General features: G+C 33.4%; 1 protein-coding gene across 1 annotated transcript; it reads left to right on the forward strand.

The window, feature by feature from the left end:
- Positions 1 to 7,918: 7,918 nt before the first annotated feature.
- LOC117329818 (adhesion G-protein coupled receptor G6-like) lies at positions 7,919 to 13,107 on the forward strand. Its single transcript, XM_033887973.1, has 5 exons — positions 7,919 to 7,970; positions 8,775 to 8,868; positions 10,710 to 10,831; positions 11,324 to 11,497; positions 11,973 to 13,107. Exons 1-5 carry the CDS (start codon positions 7,925 to 7,927, stop codon positions 12,326 to 12,328), a joined length of 792 nt encoding a protein of 263 aa, XP_033743864.1. The 5' UTR covers positions 7,919 to 7,924; the 3' UTR covers positions 12,329 to 13,107.
- The last annotated feature ends 4,985 nt before the right edge of the window (positions 13,108 to 18,092 follow it).

The following is an 18,092-nucleotide window of genomic DNA, read 5'->3' on the forward strand; positions in this document are numbered from 1 at the left end:
TTTCTTCATTCTATGATGTAGTTTCTCTATTCTAGCTAGATGTGATGAAAAGGGATACACTCAACTTCCCGTTGCTGTTTGACCCTTAAAGGGGTGCAAATGGTGCCTGGTGACGTCAGAAAATAGCAACACGTGTTCGAAGTTACTAGTCCGCATGCTAACACACAGGCAGCTTAATTGAGTTTGGTTTTTTAACGTCCTATTAACAGCCAGGGTCATTTAAGGAAGTGCCAGGTTTTGGAGGTGGAGGAAAGCCGGAGTACCCGGGGAAAACCACCGGCCTACGGTTAGCACCTGACAACTGCCCTACGTAGGTTTCGAACTCGCAACCCAGAGGTGGAGGGCTAGTGTTAAAGTGTCGGGACACCAATTAACCACTCGGCCACCGCGGCCCCCCAGCTTAATTGAAAATAAACAAATTAAGATTGAGTGTGTAGAGGATATATGACTTTATGATAAAAGAAATTTAATGCATTAATGAAATAATGAATAATAAAATCAAATGAATAAAATTATTAATATATGTTTAGATGACTATTAATGAATCAATCAAAACACAGTTATTTTTTACCGTGATAGACAATTGATAAATTTTTATCACAAGTCCAATATCTTTATTTATCTAATGAAATATAGGGAAATTCCGAATATACGAGACAAATAAAGACTTTTATTACGCTTAACGTTGATATGCTGTTGTTTTTTCCTCGTCCGAGAGAAGTTCTTAATCAATGCATTTCTGTTTGATATCAAAAGAACATGACCATAATCAAGCAATGATTTGTATTGATAAGAAATATAAACGGCATATATATTAAGTAAAAAAAACAATATATAGTTGATTTAAACAACTACAAAAACAATGAAACGTTGCGTTTTTATAAAACATTAATTTTAAAACTGATAATTTTGGTGGAAAAGCAAAAAAAATATATCATATTGCTGTATGGTGCCGTCAGGCGATCTTAAATCTAAATTTCATTCCATTGACCCGCATTTCTAAAGGTCAATCACACTGATTTATACAAGACCTTGGCTTGATACGCCGCCCGGTTACACGTGGCTTCGTAAACGTCTGTCGACCGTGAGGTACAATGTCACTTCGCACCATTCCCCTAAAGTTTTTTTGATAAATAGCATAAAGCATATCTTGTAACCAGGTATGTCAGATGGTTGATTAATTCTTAATTTCCCCATTTAGAGGATTGAGATTTCCTGTGTGGACTAACAGAACTCATAATATGTTTTGTCTTTTTAAAATGTATATTTTGTGTTGATTAATGGCTTTTATAGCATTGAAATATGTAATTCAGTACTGTTTCCTCCAAAATAAGACCATCGAGCCCTTCATCTTGGTTTAACAGGGTGACCATGCAATTTGATTTTTTGATATTTCGATATTATAGTGAAAATAAGGTGTGTTAGGTATTCATAAAACAAAAATATATACTTCAAATGGTAAATAAAAGACAATATTTGAGTTTCCTATTGATAAATGAATATGCTGCTAGTGTGCTCAATGTTACCGGAAAATTTATTGTGATTTTAACATATGGGACCATTACATTCTTTCTATGTGTTCCAACCAATGGTGTACGACCACCCGAAAAAGGTTGCATTGCTAGGACTATCAGAAAAGTTCCATATCTCTGTTCTCAAGAAGATATAATAATATTTCACGATTGATAGACAGCTTAATTTGCGAAGTGATTGATCGAAAATGGATGAAATTGCTATTTCAATAATAACGAGCCCTCGCGGTACATTTACATATCTAGTATGTGTATGTGACTCTAAAGTATTTAAAACAGAGCCTGATCTGAACAGGCACTCAATCATACGTATATATGCTTTTATATCTAAAAGCATGCTATTGAACGAGACGATATCACAAAACGGACTTCAATATTTTCAAAGTGACAATTTGATATATCGAAAGTGAATTAAGAGTGACTTTACAAGTCCAAATGCACCAGATTTGTCGTTTTCACAGTCGATATGTTAATTTGTTCAAGACATAATAAGATAAATCGCTCATCAGTTTAGTGTGAAGACTGGTCAATATATGTAAATATATATGTAATGTTTCGTTATGTCACTTGTGATTTGGTGTAGTTTTGCCGATATACAGTCACAATAAAGTTTCTTTCACTTAGTCACTTCAATAACGATCTGATGTGCAAGTCATGTTTGCAAAAGGTAAACGATAAAACGGAATTCGACAAAATAACAAGTTATTAATGTCAAAACAAATAACCGTTTAAGTTTAACACAGATTGCATACAAAACGTAACAGAACCATTACCTTTTATTGGACATATATAAAATACTGTTTGATCGGCCTACTTACTTTTTATTGATAACCACGCCATTTCCATGTGTATTAGCACCGGGAGTTGGGCTGCGCATGTGCGTATAAAATGTTACTGTAACTGAGTTGGCGTTTTATCCGATTTAATAGACAGCACTGACCGTTACAGTTGTACTCTGAACACCTCGGCAGTAATTACGCTATTGTTTAAGCAGTTTAAAGATTTAATAGGCGCCGGTGACTGTGTCATTTCTACACCTGTAAAAACATCAGCCGGGTAGATCTACCGGTGTGTCAGAGATTAGTTCCGCTTGAGCGAACGGGTAGATGAGTTGTTGACTATCGTGTGTACTGATATCGGCGACCGCCTTGGGAAATTACCTGATGTAAGTAAAGCAGTACTTTTTATCACCAAGACTTGTTGTTATAAGATTCAACCGACAATTTCTTTTATGAATTTATGAAACACTTATAATAGCATGTAGGTTAGTAGTGCCGATATGTTCATTATTACAAACGGAATTTAGCTCTTAAAAAATGTCGGCGTTTGCCACCGATCGACGAAAATTATACTTCGAGTTATTCGAACATTTCAAGTAGGATTTTAATTGTTGGGACCAAATTTTTACTTCGTATTATCCGAGTTTTTCGAGTTATCCGAATTCGAATTTTCCGAGTTTTTTTTTACTAAGATAAAGAGAGAATTCGGCCGGGACCGGCGAGGTACTTCGAGTTAAGCGGGGTATTCGAGTTATCCGAGTTCGAGTTAACGAAGTTCCACTGTATATCATTCGTAGGGGATAAATATGAAATTACATATGTTTATATCAATGAATTACTCTCACGACCCTGCTCTTTGTGTTTTACTTTTAGGCTTCAACAGTGAAAAGCAGGTATACAATAGTTATTTCCTCTTGTGCAAACCATTACAATAAAAACGCAGTTATTGGAAAATATATACATATAAAAGTTCCTTCATTGTACTTTCTGACAGATATTGATATATCGCATTATTCCAGAGCGAAACTACCGGTACCATTGCAGTGAGTCATTTTTGTTAACGATATACATTTTTACATTGTGATATTGAGTGTTTATGATTTGAAAATCAGTCACTTGTCAAGATAAACATGTTTAACAATGGAATATACGTAAATTTTAAAAAGTGAATACCATCTTAAAACAGTTTAAAGATTTTATGTCAACGATGGTACGACGAATTAGATATTGAATATTGAATAAATGAACAAAAATATATCATAAAGCAGAGTTACCTATTAGAGTATTGCTGCAACATCATGAGCCGCATCCATTACAAGAACACGCAATGTTGACAGGATAAACTGATGATTCACTGTTTTATTCCACTCGACGTTGATCGCTGAGGGGGTCGTAAGACCGTAATAGGTAACATAAACCTTTTAAATAGATAAGCAATAAACGACGTGACGTCTCTAAACAGCCACACGTGCTCCAAGTCACGAATCCACGTGCAGACACATAATGAGACAGATGTGATATTATCAAATTAAGCGATACATTATATTTTGCAAATAAAATGAAAAATAAACCAAATATACTGCCGTACAAAGGTAAGGTTTTAGTACATATCATGTGAAGATAAACATGTATTATAACATATTAGACATATCGGATATATTGCTATTGATTTGCGAGTTCGAAACCCACCCGGGGCTTTTTCTTCGGGTACTCCGGCTTTGCTCTTCCTCCAAAATCTGACACTTCATTCAAGGACCATGGCTTTAAATAGAACGTTAAACCAACTAGACCAAACTAAACCAAATTAATATATTAACAGTATTGCATCAATCATATAACTTATATTGTATTCGAAAAAATAATAATAATGATAAAAATAAATAAATAAATAAAAAGAACCCGTACTATCAAGTTTGTTGAAATGAAACCATAAGATATTATACATCATAATGTTAATTTTAACAAATAGAAGATAACGAAATAAGCTAATAAAGCAATTAGTTATTTAACAGGCATAAAGAAGATATACAAAAACACTGCAATCTCATTCAATTATTACAAGAAATCAAGCGGTTTCTTTGCCATAAACATACACACAATGACGTCTTCATTTAAAATATTCAAAGGTAGCTGTCACAAAGAAATCCATTCTACCGCATGTGTACATATTCTAGAGGAACAACTTCCTGGTTTATCTTGGCTGTCATGATATCAATTCATTTTTACGTTTTACATTAAGTGTTTATGATTTGAAAATATATTTCAATTACGTCCACACGTTCAACAATGAATATAGGTAACTGACAAATTTATTTGACAGAATGTTTAGAGTTTGGGTGCGTGGTATTTGTGTGTCGAGTGCGGTGAGTGAAAGCCTCCCTGTGTGGGGACATGATTTATATTGAGGGCTGACCCCAAGGCCCCAACCTTGGCAGCCCTCCAATGTTTTACATGTCTGGGGGAATAAAATGTTTTTTGTACCTAAAAAAATGAATATAGGTCAAGCGTGAATATCGTCTTTAAATGAGATTTTAGATCAACGATTATACGACGTATTAGACATTGGAGATTGAAACATTGACACAATTAAAACGTATCGTTGAGCAACTAATCAAATGCTGCAAAACCATGGACGTCACAAAACAATTCCACTCTACTGCATGTGTATAAACATCAGAAAACCCAATAAGAATAACTTCCTGGTTTATCTTGGCTATTCCTGATATTAATCAAATGTGTATATTTTTGTATATTATGATGTACGGCCTTCCATGTTTTATACCATACGAAGTTACTGTCCTTTTCAACCGTTTGATATTTTCATTTGATAATACTTTGGTTTGTTTTGGTTTGTTTTTGGTTTGTTTTTGTTTAACGTCCTATTAACAGCCAGGGTCATTTAAGGACGTGCCAGGTTTTGGAGGTGGAGGAAAGCCGGAGTTCCCGGAGAAAAACCACCGGCCTACGGTCAGTACCTGGCAACTGCCCCACGTAGGTTTCGAACTCGAAACCCAGAGGTGGAGGGCTAGTGTTAAAGTGCTCAGTTGTAGATTGACATATATACTCGTGTAAATTACAACAACATTCCGATGACGTCACATCGTTTGCAGGTTACGCGTTGTGTCTGCACTACCTCACATGAAGACTGCAATATTAATATTTTATGATTTATTCACACACTTGAAAGCAGAATAGAAATTCACCAATAAATAGACATTCTCTCATCTGGATATGTAACAATAGATTTAATATCAAGATAATACTTTAATACTCCCCTTTCCTGTTTTGTAGCCTAGGACTTTCGCTCCGCTTACATTCCTCGTTAGTTATAATTTAAAATTGATATTTATTTACCTGATAATCCTTTCAATAATGTTAGATAGCATTGTTCAAGAAAACAGCTACGGGCAGGATTTGGTGTTGTATAAAATCATCTTTACAAACAATAAGCGAAACGTTTAGACATTACAAATTCATTGTTTAAATTTCACTTGGTTTCGAAAAGTGTGCAATTAAATGAATATATATATATATAAATCCCTGGCCGATCTAAATCGTCGAGACAACAAGATAATTTGCACATGGTGCTCCCATATAAGGCTTTCCACTCCTATAATGCATTGTGAAAGCTGATGTTCTGCAGTAAATATGGTCGAACGGAAACTTTGCTTGAACGAAAATATTAAAGAGTCCGCAACAACACTGATGAAAAAATATGACAAATAAAGTATCCCAAGATGTCTCAGGAAGGAAAGGTAGACTGGGGTAGTGTAACCAATCAAGAAATGGAGAAACCTACATCCTATAGCTACTTGATACAGTAGTTACTTGGTGGGTGAAGTCTACATTTTGAAAGCTTATCTTGTATCGTACCACTTTTAATTTCTTATATATGCACTATGAACGAAAATCAAACTTTCTATCAGCAAAAAAAAAAAAAAAATTAAAGCTCACATTGTTTCCATATCCTACATCGGTAACCCAATTTAATACTGCTATGAACGCTTAATTAATACAAACATGTCAATCATTTATCGTGCATGTCACAGGGAGAATAGCACTGACGTCATCACTGAAGCAATATAAAGACAGACCTTAACAAACAAACATCCACATTATTGGATAGATCCTACAGAAAAAGTCGGTCAACTTCCCGGTGTGCCGTTCGTCTTAGCAGTCATTTCAATTCAATTCATTTGATTGACTTTAAGCTTTATACAATACAATAAATTGGGTCACAGCAATATAGCAGTGATGTAACAATATATATTGTAAAATTGTTATTTTTAAAAAGCCCCCCCAAGGAAAAAATATCAAGTTTTTCATTAATTGTGTGGCATCATATACATATTTACATAACATTGTTAAATATTTAAAGTTAGTTGTACTAATTAATTGGATCCTCTTAAATACTGATGGTTTTTCCAGTAATACGTCTTAATGCATCTTGATCTTAAGGCTTGAAAGTTTGGACAAATGTAGAGGAAGTGATATTCATCTTCTATGTCACCAGAGTGGCAAACTTTACACAAACGTTCATTTCAAGTAATATTTTGATATCGACCAGTTTCGATGTACAGAGTATGTGCCGAGAGACGTAATCTACTAAAAGTAATTCTATTGCGTTTCGTCAGTCACGGATATTAATACTACATATTCTATATTACTCTGATAAATTATTTTGCGGGTATAGTACAATTTTGGCTTTAATCTATTCAACAGAGGACATAACTATCACAGTATCGGGGGGTTTAAAATAATGATTTTGATAATCAAATGATCGTTTTTAATTTTTTGAGCGCATTCTTTACCAATGAATTAGTTATGCTAATATTACTTTTTACAAAACAACGCATATTGGAAACGCTTACCAGCATTGTCATCGCATGGAATTTCCAGTTTTCCCAATTATAATAATCATAATGTTTTATTAAAGTGAGTTGGAACATTTCCAAATTGTAGACCGTAAATTGAGCGTTCAACACTGTAGCCGCTATAAAAGCCGGTCGGAGGTTCAATTGTTCACATAGGAATTTCACATAAGGTAAGTAAAACGCTGTTAGATGACTGTTAATGATTATCTGTATCTCATGTATTTTAAAATCAGTATTTAGTTAAAGTGAAGAAAATGATATGCATTGTTTATTTTTATTGTCTACAATTTTGGAATATGAATTAATAGATTTATTTTATTTTTGTTATCGTAAGTACATTATAGCTGAAGAAGATCTTACATAGAAAATGAGTTGATGAGGAGGTTTTGATTCCGACAATAATCTATAACGCATTGTCATATTTTTCTTATTCGTTTTCATGTATATGTCGATAAATCTTTAATATGTTCAATTCGAATTAAAATCCTCTTTTAATATGACAATATTGTTAATTTAACAATATAATCATTCAAAATATTGTCTTTTTGAGCGATTTGAACAAGAATAAATGTAATTGTTAATCCATGTTAAACCGTAATAATTCTCACTTTTTTTTTAGTAAATTACTAAGTTACTGAATACCTTAAAAAACTTGTACTTCATATGCATTTATGGATGATAATTATTTAAAGGGAAAACAACAACAACACTAAAATTTTCAAATTTCAGAGACTGTGTCATGTCTGCTTCGACGATTTTGTGGATGTTGATGGGCGGACTTTTAGGTATTTATTTCTTTCTTCTTTGTTTTTTCGTTTTTTAACATAAACAAAAAGTCGAGGAAAATAACTAAAATATTTAAGTTGGTTTGTATATTCTGTTTCACATACAGTACCTTTGTTTAATTGAGTTTTTTTTTATCAATTATGAATATCCGGATCGGTCAATATGGTAATTATCGACCTGGTAGAATCAGATATGCCCTTGGTACATGTAAATGTTTTAGATCCATTAAGGTCATGAATAACATCATATTACTTTGATCGATCAAGGGTCATTGATTCTTGTATGAAAACTATTTACAAAAGATTAAGGGTGGGTGTGTATTTTATTTATCACGATAACGAGATTTTGTGATGTCAAAATGATTATCATGTCATAAACGCATTATTAACTAGAAATAGAAACATCCGGTTAATATCAACAAAGATTAACTCCCACGTGACTATATCTTAGACGATGTATGATATATGAGGAAAATCATGTCATACATAATATTCTGATTTAAGGATCCGTACAAATTAAAATTAAGTAATCTGCAGTGCAGTCAATGAGAACGATTTCGCTTCTCTAGCAGCCATATCAAAAACATTTTCTAAGGGAGTATACATAAATTGATTAAAAAATACTCAGCTATATATCTCTAAGTCGTAAATTATAAATCAATGTCCAGCAAGGTAATGATATTACCTATATAGGAAAGAATTCATAATTCGAACACAAATGCTTAATCACGGAAGAAAACGATAAAATTGCGTTCAATTTTGAAATTGTTTGAAATAATTCACCCTTCTTTTGTTTCCTGAAAGGTCTTACGTGCTATGAGGGCAAACAACTGATAGCAACCGACTATTCACAAACCATCGAAACACCCGGGTACAGCAGCGGTTATTCTTATCTAAGGTAAATATTGTCACTTCTTTCCTTGTACAGAATTACAGACATTGTGAATATGGTCATAATACATTATGATATATCAATGCATTAAATCTGCCGATGTTTTTTTTTTTTCTGCCGAAATCATGTCCAAGGAACTTTATTGTTTGCGATTCTGACTTCTCTTTCGGTGAAAAAGTAGTATTTTAAAGTATTTAGCTATATATGTCACAATTAGTAAACTGCAAATATACAAATATTTTATAATCAATTCAGAAATGATTTTATTTCAGCTAGACTTTTTAAGTGATACTCAATAATGTTATTAAAACGGCATGGTTTTATGTCTGCAATATCATAACTACACACTATTATGATTATGATTAATACAGTTGACCATTATCTTTATAACTCAAAAGACATACATTTTGTATATACAAGGTTTATAAAACCATATACATCTCCTCATATTGAAATAGTAAATCGAACCATATACATCTTCTCATATTCAAAACTTTTAATCGAAACATATACATCTTCTCATAGTTAAACAGTTAATATTACCATACACATCTTCTCCCATCTAAACAATTAATATTTCAATATTAATCTCCCCACATCTAAACAATTAATATTACAATAGTAATCTTCCCACATATAAACAATTAATATTGCAATAGTAATCTTCCCACATATAAACAATTAATATTACAATAGTAATCTTCCCACATCTAAACAATTAATATTACAATATGAATCTTCCCACATCTAAACAATTAATATTACAATATGAATCTTCCCAAACCTAAGCAATTAATATTACAATATGAATATCCCCACATCCAAACAATTAATATAACCTTATAAATAACCCCTCATTTAAACTATTTATATTAACATATGTATTTAGCCATGTTCAAATAGTTTATATTGAATGTACCATATAAATCCTCTAACATTCAAACAGTTTATATAACCATTAAACAATTTGTATCACCATATAATTCTCCCAATATTCAAGCAGTATATATAACCATATAAATCTCCCCTGCATTTAAATAGTTTATATTATCAAATATCGTATCTAATTGTTCATGTCTAATTTTCACAATATATCTGAAAAAAAATTAAAAAGTACCGTTTTTAAGTAAGAATATTTAAAACAATTGATAATAGTTGATCTCACCTCTCACCGATATGATATTTACGAATCAACCCGAAAGCTTACGAGATTACTAATCTTACATAGAAGATTTTTCAAGGGCGACAGTGTGGCTCTCTATCCTTCACTTACATCATTTTACATCATATAACAGCTTTTTATTTTCTGTAGTAAACCTGGCCTTTTCTAATCGCATTTCGTTTTCCTTTCTGTACTTTACTTTTCCTTTTAGCGAATTAATTTTAAATCGTAAAGTTTGAAAGTGTTGGTTGTCTGTAAGAGTAACTTCCCTTGTTTCTGTATTGGTATTGGTCGTCTATAGACATATTATCACGGAAATCGGGGGGTAACACAGTACTTGACACTAGCGGATCCCCGGGGGGGGGGGGGGGGGGGGGGGGGTCCTGTGGCTGTGGGTCAGGACCCCCCCCCCCTTTTTCGGATGAGGAAATTTTTTGTATAGCCTTAAAATAAAACCGCTTATGCCAATGTGCCCCTTCCCCCGCTTCTCGAAAATCTCATCCCCGAAAGATTTGCAAAATCTACTATAAGCATTTCATTTTCCGAAATTTCCCAGACCACCTCACCCATTACCACTAAATTTCTAATTTTATGACATCTAAGTTGGAAGATTAAAAAAAATCAATTCTAAATCATTTCATTATTGTAAATGTATTATGCGTATATTTTACGTTTGATTCTGTAGCAACACGTTTCAGACCTGGACGATTGAAACACAAGATGCTCAGAATATAGTGAAAGTGGAGATAGACATGGACATTGAGTTTCGTTACTCTTACTGTCGAGACAGCTTACAGATATACGATGGTAACTATTTATGTTAATTTGCTTCTGCTGACCACGTGGTCCGCTCCACGTGTGTCTTAATCAAAATGATATTATTGATATATATTCAGTGGCGTCTATATTAAAAAAAAGTATTACATTTAATACATTTCTTATTGATATGATATCAAATTTGATAGAACAGGAATTCCAAAAAACATGCTATGAATGTTTCAAGAACTGTTTATATAGATAGTATTTGCTTTTTTATTCTAGTTTAATCATATTTTATTACCATAAATAGCAAAAGGGTTGGGCACAAGTTTCACAAACATTATCAATATTTTCTATAGCTGATCAATGAAACCCTTAAGAGTTTTAATTCAATTTTGTATCTGAAGAGTTTTATATTTACATATGTTGATAATGTGTACTGAAATTCGCCTAATCTTAATATAATTAAACTCTATTCTTTATTCTGATGCCAATGTGAAAAACATTTTCAAACTCAGTGCATATCTCATTCTGAATTAGGAACGAGCATTGCAGCAACTTCCCTTGGGAAATTTTGTGGAAAGTCCACCGACAATTTAGTCACAAGCTCTGATCGGAACATGTACTTGGTGTTCATGAGTGATAATAACGACGACAATAACAAAGGATTCAAACTAACATATATCCAAGTTTCGGTTCCGGAAGAGGTGGACGGTAAGTTGTACTCTGTTGCTGAATTTCTGCATGATCTATGAAAAACGTATAGATAGACAAATTGCAGAGTGGTAAATATGTTATGTTAGTTCTTGTATACCAATCTCTCTCATCGCTGTAAGACAATCGGTTCTACCTTCCGGCAAGGCTAGGAAGACTTTCTCTGAAACTCAGTCGATAGAGATCGACTATTAAACCACGCTTCTTGGATTCTGTCCCAAGTGGAGACATTGAAATATAACTCGTGATAACGTCTGTTACATTAATTTACACATTCATGAAAAAAATGTCTGCTAAGAAATTTTTAAGCTTTTTTCCAAAGCTGTTTTATTAACTTGAAGAGTAAATGTTATCTAAAAAAAAAGAAAAAAAAAAGTATATATATATTTATTAAGATTTTTTCGAGGAACATAATGTTGCTTAACGCTTGTGAAATCACTAGTTATTAAAGCTATTTATAACTTTATGTTTACAGCCATAGACGCCTGGAAGATTGTCGGCATTGTGTTTGCAGTTGTGATTGGCATTGGCATTGCTTGTGTGACAGTATTTTGCTACTGTAAGCACAAGTCGAAGGATCGGGTGACTCCTTGTCGTATAAACGGTCCAGATCAGAATCAACAGAATGTTTGGATGACACCTGTACCACAACGGCCCGTTCAAGCAGTTCCTGCACAGATTTTACCCAACCAAGCATATCAGCAAGTTCCTCATCAATATCCGCAAACTTCTGAGATGCAAAATATGTACAGCGGAAATATACCAGGTGCAGCGAACTTTGCCGTTGCGGAACCACGAGCATTGCAACAGCAATTTTACGTGAAATCATAGTGTTATTTTAAAAAATCAAGTTCACAAGGGCGCATATTTTTGAATTTTTTTTTTGCATTTTTCGCCAAAATGTGATTTCGCTTATTCCATGTTCGAGATGCATCGATTCTTCATTGCGCTTATCTGTTATATTTTATAATTATTTGGTAATGTATACAAATTAAATTATCCTATATCAGAACGCCAAATTAAAGATGCATAGTCAACATATATGTTTTCATATACGTTGCCTATAATGTAAACTTAAGGACAACTCCTAGTTTCACATTTTTAATAAAATGAATGATATGAATATAGTCGACCCATATTTCCACTTTAATGTAAATTTTGCTCGTGTAAGCAGCTACTATTTTCAAATATGCATGTCAATTATTATATGTGAATACTTTTTAGTGGAACTTCGTTTTACATTGCAAGAGTGCTTAACACAATGTTAAATATTCGTGTTTAATTTTAAAGTAAATATATGCTATTGAAGTTAAGGCTGCCATGTTGGGTAGTAGTAAGTAGCGCCACCTAGCGTTCGTGACGTAGCTAGGGTTTTCCCCTGGTTATATTTGGTAACAGGGATACATGTAGCCGGTTCGGGTAGTTGGCTACGCGTGTAGCACGGGGAAATACAGAATAGGGGTGGGGCTACTGGGACTATATATTCTGGGTTCTTGTTCCGTGTATGAGAGAGTGCAGTATGCGAGTTACTTGTAATTGTATTTGTAGGCCTTGTATTGTTGAGTGTTCTGTTTAAATTCATGTCATGTAAATAAATATCTAAGAATATATCTGTTTGTTGATTGTGTTTTGCAATGTCATGTTGGATATATATACAGGTGTATATAGAGTTGTATAGCACACACGGAACCCAGTCGTAGGACCTGAGAAAACATATCAACAATACGAAAACTGTTACATTTCATATATGTTTATTTCTTTTCCTCAATAGCGACATTTGTAGTCAATACATTCGGTGTCAATACATTTGGTGTCTAAACATTTGGTGTCAAAACATTTGGTGCCAATACATTCGATGTCAATACATCCGGTGTCAATACATCCAGTGACAATACATTTAGTGTCAATAATTTGATGTCAATACAACCAGGTGTCAATACATCTGGTGTCAATACATTTAGTGTCAATACATCTGGTGTCAATACATCCGGTGTCAATACATTTAGTGTCAATACATCTGGTGTCAATACATTTGGTGTCAATACATTTGGTGTCAATACATCTGGTGTCAATACATTTGGTGTCAATACATTTGGTGTCAATACATCCGGTGTCAATACATTTAGTGTCAATACATCCGGTGTCAATACATTTAGTGTCAATACATCTGGTGTCAAAACATTTGGTGACAATACATTTAGTGTCAATACATTTGGTGTCAATATATTTAGTTTCAATACATTTATTGTCAATACATTTGTAGTCAATACATTTATTGTCAATACATTTGGTGTCAATAAATGAAAAGTCAATAATTTGATGTCAATACATTCGATGTCAATACATTTGGTGCCAATACATTTGGTGTTAATATATTTGGTGTTAATACATTTAGTGTCAATACATTCGATGTCAATAATTTAGTGTCAATACATTTGGTGTCAAAACATGTGGTGTCAATACATCCGGTGTCAATACATTTAGTGTCAAAACATGTGGTGTCAATACATTTAGTGTCAATACATCCGGTGTCAATATATTTAGTGTCAATACATCCGGTGTCAATATATTTAGTGTCAATACATTTAGTGTCAATATATTCGGTGTCAATAAATGAAAAGTCAATAATTTGGTGTCAATACATTTGATGTCAATACATTCGATGTCAATACATTTGGTGTCAATACATTTGGTGTCAATACATTCGGTGTCAATACATTTGTGTTCAATACATGAAAAGTCAATAATTTGGTGTCAATACATGAATAGTCAGTACATTTGGTGGCAATACATTTGATTTCACATCAAAAGCATACGACTACAATCTATCGATAGGTCATTTAAATTTATAGTGATCATAACTATTGATGGACGGTATCAACATTCTCTGTAACAAACCTACTGATGTTCGTTTAGACGGTAATTAAGTCAATATGGATGTATCTAAAGCAACCAGGTGCACAGCATGTGTATAAATGAAATCAAAGATGAATTATCTAAAAAGTAATCAAATGTGATTGTTAACGGTATTACACATATCTGCGATATCTGGTTTAACGATGAAAATTACATTTTGTTAAATACATCTACATGGACTTAGTTGCCGTCTAAACTGGCATACATAAGTTTATTTTCTAATATTACAGGCAGAATAAAAGATAAATTATAGCAAACGCTCGTATCGCAGCATTTGGTTAACTTAGAATCAATGCTTAAATCGGGATATATAATATACACTGAACATGTACATATCTGGTTATAATTCTGAAATGAATTTGCTGATATATTTAAGTTTTTTTTTTTTTTTTTTTATATATATATTCTCTTCTGCTGCAAACGTCACATGCACAGTATAATTCATAATAGGTAAAGCTTTTGCAATTCCAATTTGTTCACTCATGAGAGAAAGCATACACTAGTTATTCCCCCTTATCTGAGTAACTACAATATTGACACAACTGTCGTAAAATTGGGAAATATTATATACCTATATAAATAGATGTATACTATTTTTATTTCTCTGATAATAATACATGACTCATCATGTTATTCATCATCATAATGCTTCAGGGAAACAAATAAATATGGTTTTAAATTGTAATTAACGATATTTATTTTATTAATACATGACAATACGTTCATATTTTGGAATTTATATCGGCACTTCATAAAAGATTACTTGAATGATCAATTGTAAGAATGTGTATAAAAAATAAATAATCTTCAAGATCTGCTAAAACAATTACGCCGTGGTAACGCTAATTGGTCACAATGAACTAAGTCACACCAAATGTTGATCTCCCATACCTTGTTGTTTTTAGGTATAGCCCAAATCCACGTAAAACATTGTTGTTGTTGTTATGAACATTATTTCATTGCACGTGTGTCGTTCATATCTAAAATAAAATGTAAAAAACACAGCTCACTTCTTGTTTGCAATTTGTTTGGTGATTGACAGTATATATATGTATCTAAGCAAAGGAGTGTAGCGTTCGAATTCTCCGATTTATCTCTATATCTGATTCATCTCTATATCTGATTTATCTATATATCTGATTTATCTCTATATCTGATTTATCTCTATATCTGATTAATCTCTATATCTTATATATCTATATATATATCTATATATCTGATTTATCTCTATATATGAATATATATATATATATATATAAAAATAGCACATGAAAAAAAGAAATCTGTCCTTGCGAAAGTGAATGTATAACAAATAAAAAAATAACCAAAATAAAAAACAAAAAACAAAAAAACAAGACTTTGCCGCTGGCCTTTCTGCCCTCTCAGGCGGAAACGTTATATTGTTTCCTCCATGATAACCATATATATTTATTAATAGACGGTTTGTGTACATAACAAGTACACGTTAAACATGATTTATTAAAAAAAAGGTAAAAATACCCTTCCTGTCAAACTTCGCTGCAATAATCAGTAACAGGTGGGGAAATGATCGATATTTAGCAGATTAATGAATTGTCTTGGAGGGCATTCCCTACATGTATATACATATGTACCATTGATGACGGCGAAAAGGGAGTTGGAACGGCTGAGGTTGACAAGTTCCAACGGATGTCCCAGTAGGTCGGTATAATTATAAGCTAACTGACAAGCACCCGACATTGGCACCATCCCTCGATAGTTAATTGGCAAACGAACACAGGCTCAATCTATCAGTTATGCATTGCATATGCAGAATGATGGCCGAGACACTAAGTTTGATGTTCGTTCCTGATTGGTTGCTGAATTGAAGCTCGATATGGTTTTGTAACCGCCTTAATTAGCTGTACTAACATACCGCAAAAGGGATTATGTAATAACCGAAACTGTCAAAACACAGGTGAGTATTACTGTTGGGAATCTCGGAAGAGTTACCTCCCCTTGTGTGGACTTTCTTGTGGAGGGAGACGCGATGCGCTCTCTTCGACCCAAGCTTTGAAAACAGAAGGACGTGTGGTAATTCCCCTTGTCATATACTTAATCGAATTGGAGCGTTTGGTGGGTACCTGTACAGTGCGAAACGAAAACAAACGAAATCAAACGAAACGAAATCAAACGAAACGAAAAATGAAAACATTAAACAAAATTAAAAAAATAAATCAATGGAAAATATTACTCTTCATATATGTAATGATTGTTGGTATTTGACCCAAAATAACATATAAATAAAAATGTGAAAAATATATATAAAAAAAAAAAAAAAAAAAAACTTTTCTTACTGTGAAGGCAAATGGACCTGCTGTTTACTTAACCCAGTTTCTAAATGACACTTATTAGGTGATCATTATCAGGCGCGAGGCCAGGCGTACGCCCGGGCTTCCACATCATTTGTTAAGATAACTTTTTTTTGCATTAGATAATTTTCAAATAAATATAGTTTTAATAATATGATATGAAAATGTTGAAATACCTGTGGATGATTTCCAATCAACTTTCTTTAGAGATGTGTCACTATGGATGACATGTGTTCATCATTTTACCCTAGAGGCCAAACAACAATCGAAACAATGGAAGCACCCTGGCTCTTCCCCGCCAATGAAGGCAAAGACTGTTCTACATGTATCAGCTGGGAAGGTTATGGCCTCGGTTTTCTGGGATGCGAATGGTATTTTGCGTATATAGTAACTCCAAAAGGAACAAACAATCAATGACACATACTACGCTTCACTTCTGAAGCAGTTACGGGAAAATATTGCACAGGTCTGTTATTGCCATGGCTGCCATTTACGATTTTGGCTTTAAATTGATTGAGCATCCGCCTTATTCACCTGATCTCGCTCCATCAGACTTTCATCTATTTCCAAAACTGAAAAAAGCTATTTCAGACACCCACTTCCAGTCTGATGATTACGTCATGCATGCAGTGGGTGGTTCTTTCTGATGAGCCAAGAGTTCTAAAAGTGGCATTGAGGCCCTTAAACACCGCTGGCAAAAGTGTATAGATACTGAAGGGAATTTTGTTGAAAAATAATACAATATGGGGCTCACAACATATCAATCAGCCCTCGTACATGAGAACGAATGCCTCTCTGACATTGTTGCATGTGTGTTGCGATTTTGTAGATATAGACCCAGTGGTGACCATGTTTGTGTATTATTTATAAAAGCTATCAATCCATCGTCTATTAAAACACACCTTAGTTTCCATATACATGTATATGACATTTGCATGATTTATCACCTGAATATGTACACGATATATATTTTCAATCAACATCATTACATAATTTACAATGTATTACAGATTATAAGCCATGACTTTCACGGAATATGTTTTGTGCTAATATGTTTCTTGTAAAATATGTTAATCACCTCTGTCTATCTAGAAATACAAAAAACAGGGGGATACCCCCGTAACCCCCTCCCCCTTACGATGGGGCATTCTGTAGGAAGCCCTACGTCCTTCCGTCGGACATTTTGCCCGACCGGGCTTCAACTTTCATTTAGGTCTGGCTACGCGCCTGATTATCAATAAACAACCTATCCTACCTTACGTTTATGTGACTATGTAAGGATTTTATTACATATATTATAATGAATACATATACGTAACGTTTTGATGACAAGTAATATATGTAAACAG

This window comes from Pecten maximus, chromosome 6 (genome assembly GCF_902652985.1).
Source record: "Pecten maximus chromosome 6, xPecMax1.1, whole genome shotgun sequence".
Lineage (NCBI taxonomy): Eukaryota > Metazoa > Mollusca > Bivalvia > Pectinida > Pectinidae > Pecten > Pecten maximus.

Bases quoted from the DNA above. Each gene is read 5' to 3' on its own strand.
- LOC117329818 (XM_033887973.1), top strand. From the start codon at position 7,925: ATGTCTGCTTCGACGATTTTGTGGATGTTGATGGGCGGACTTTTAG. The intron at 7,971-8,774 runs GTATTTATTTCT...GTTTCCTGAAAG, and splicing joins GTTGATGGGCGGACTTTTAG to GTCTTACGTGCTATGAGGGC. The intron at 11,498-11,972 runs GTAAGTTGTACT...TTATGTTTACAG, and splicing joins GGTTCCGGAAGAGGTGGACG to CCATAGACGCCTGGAAGATT.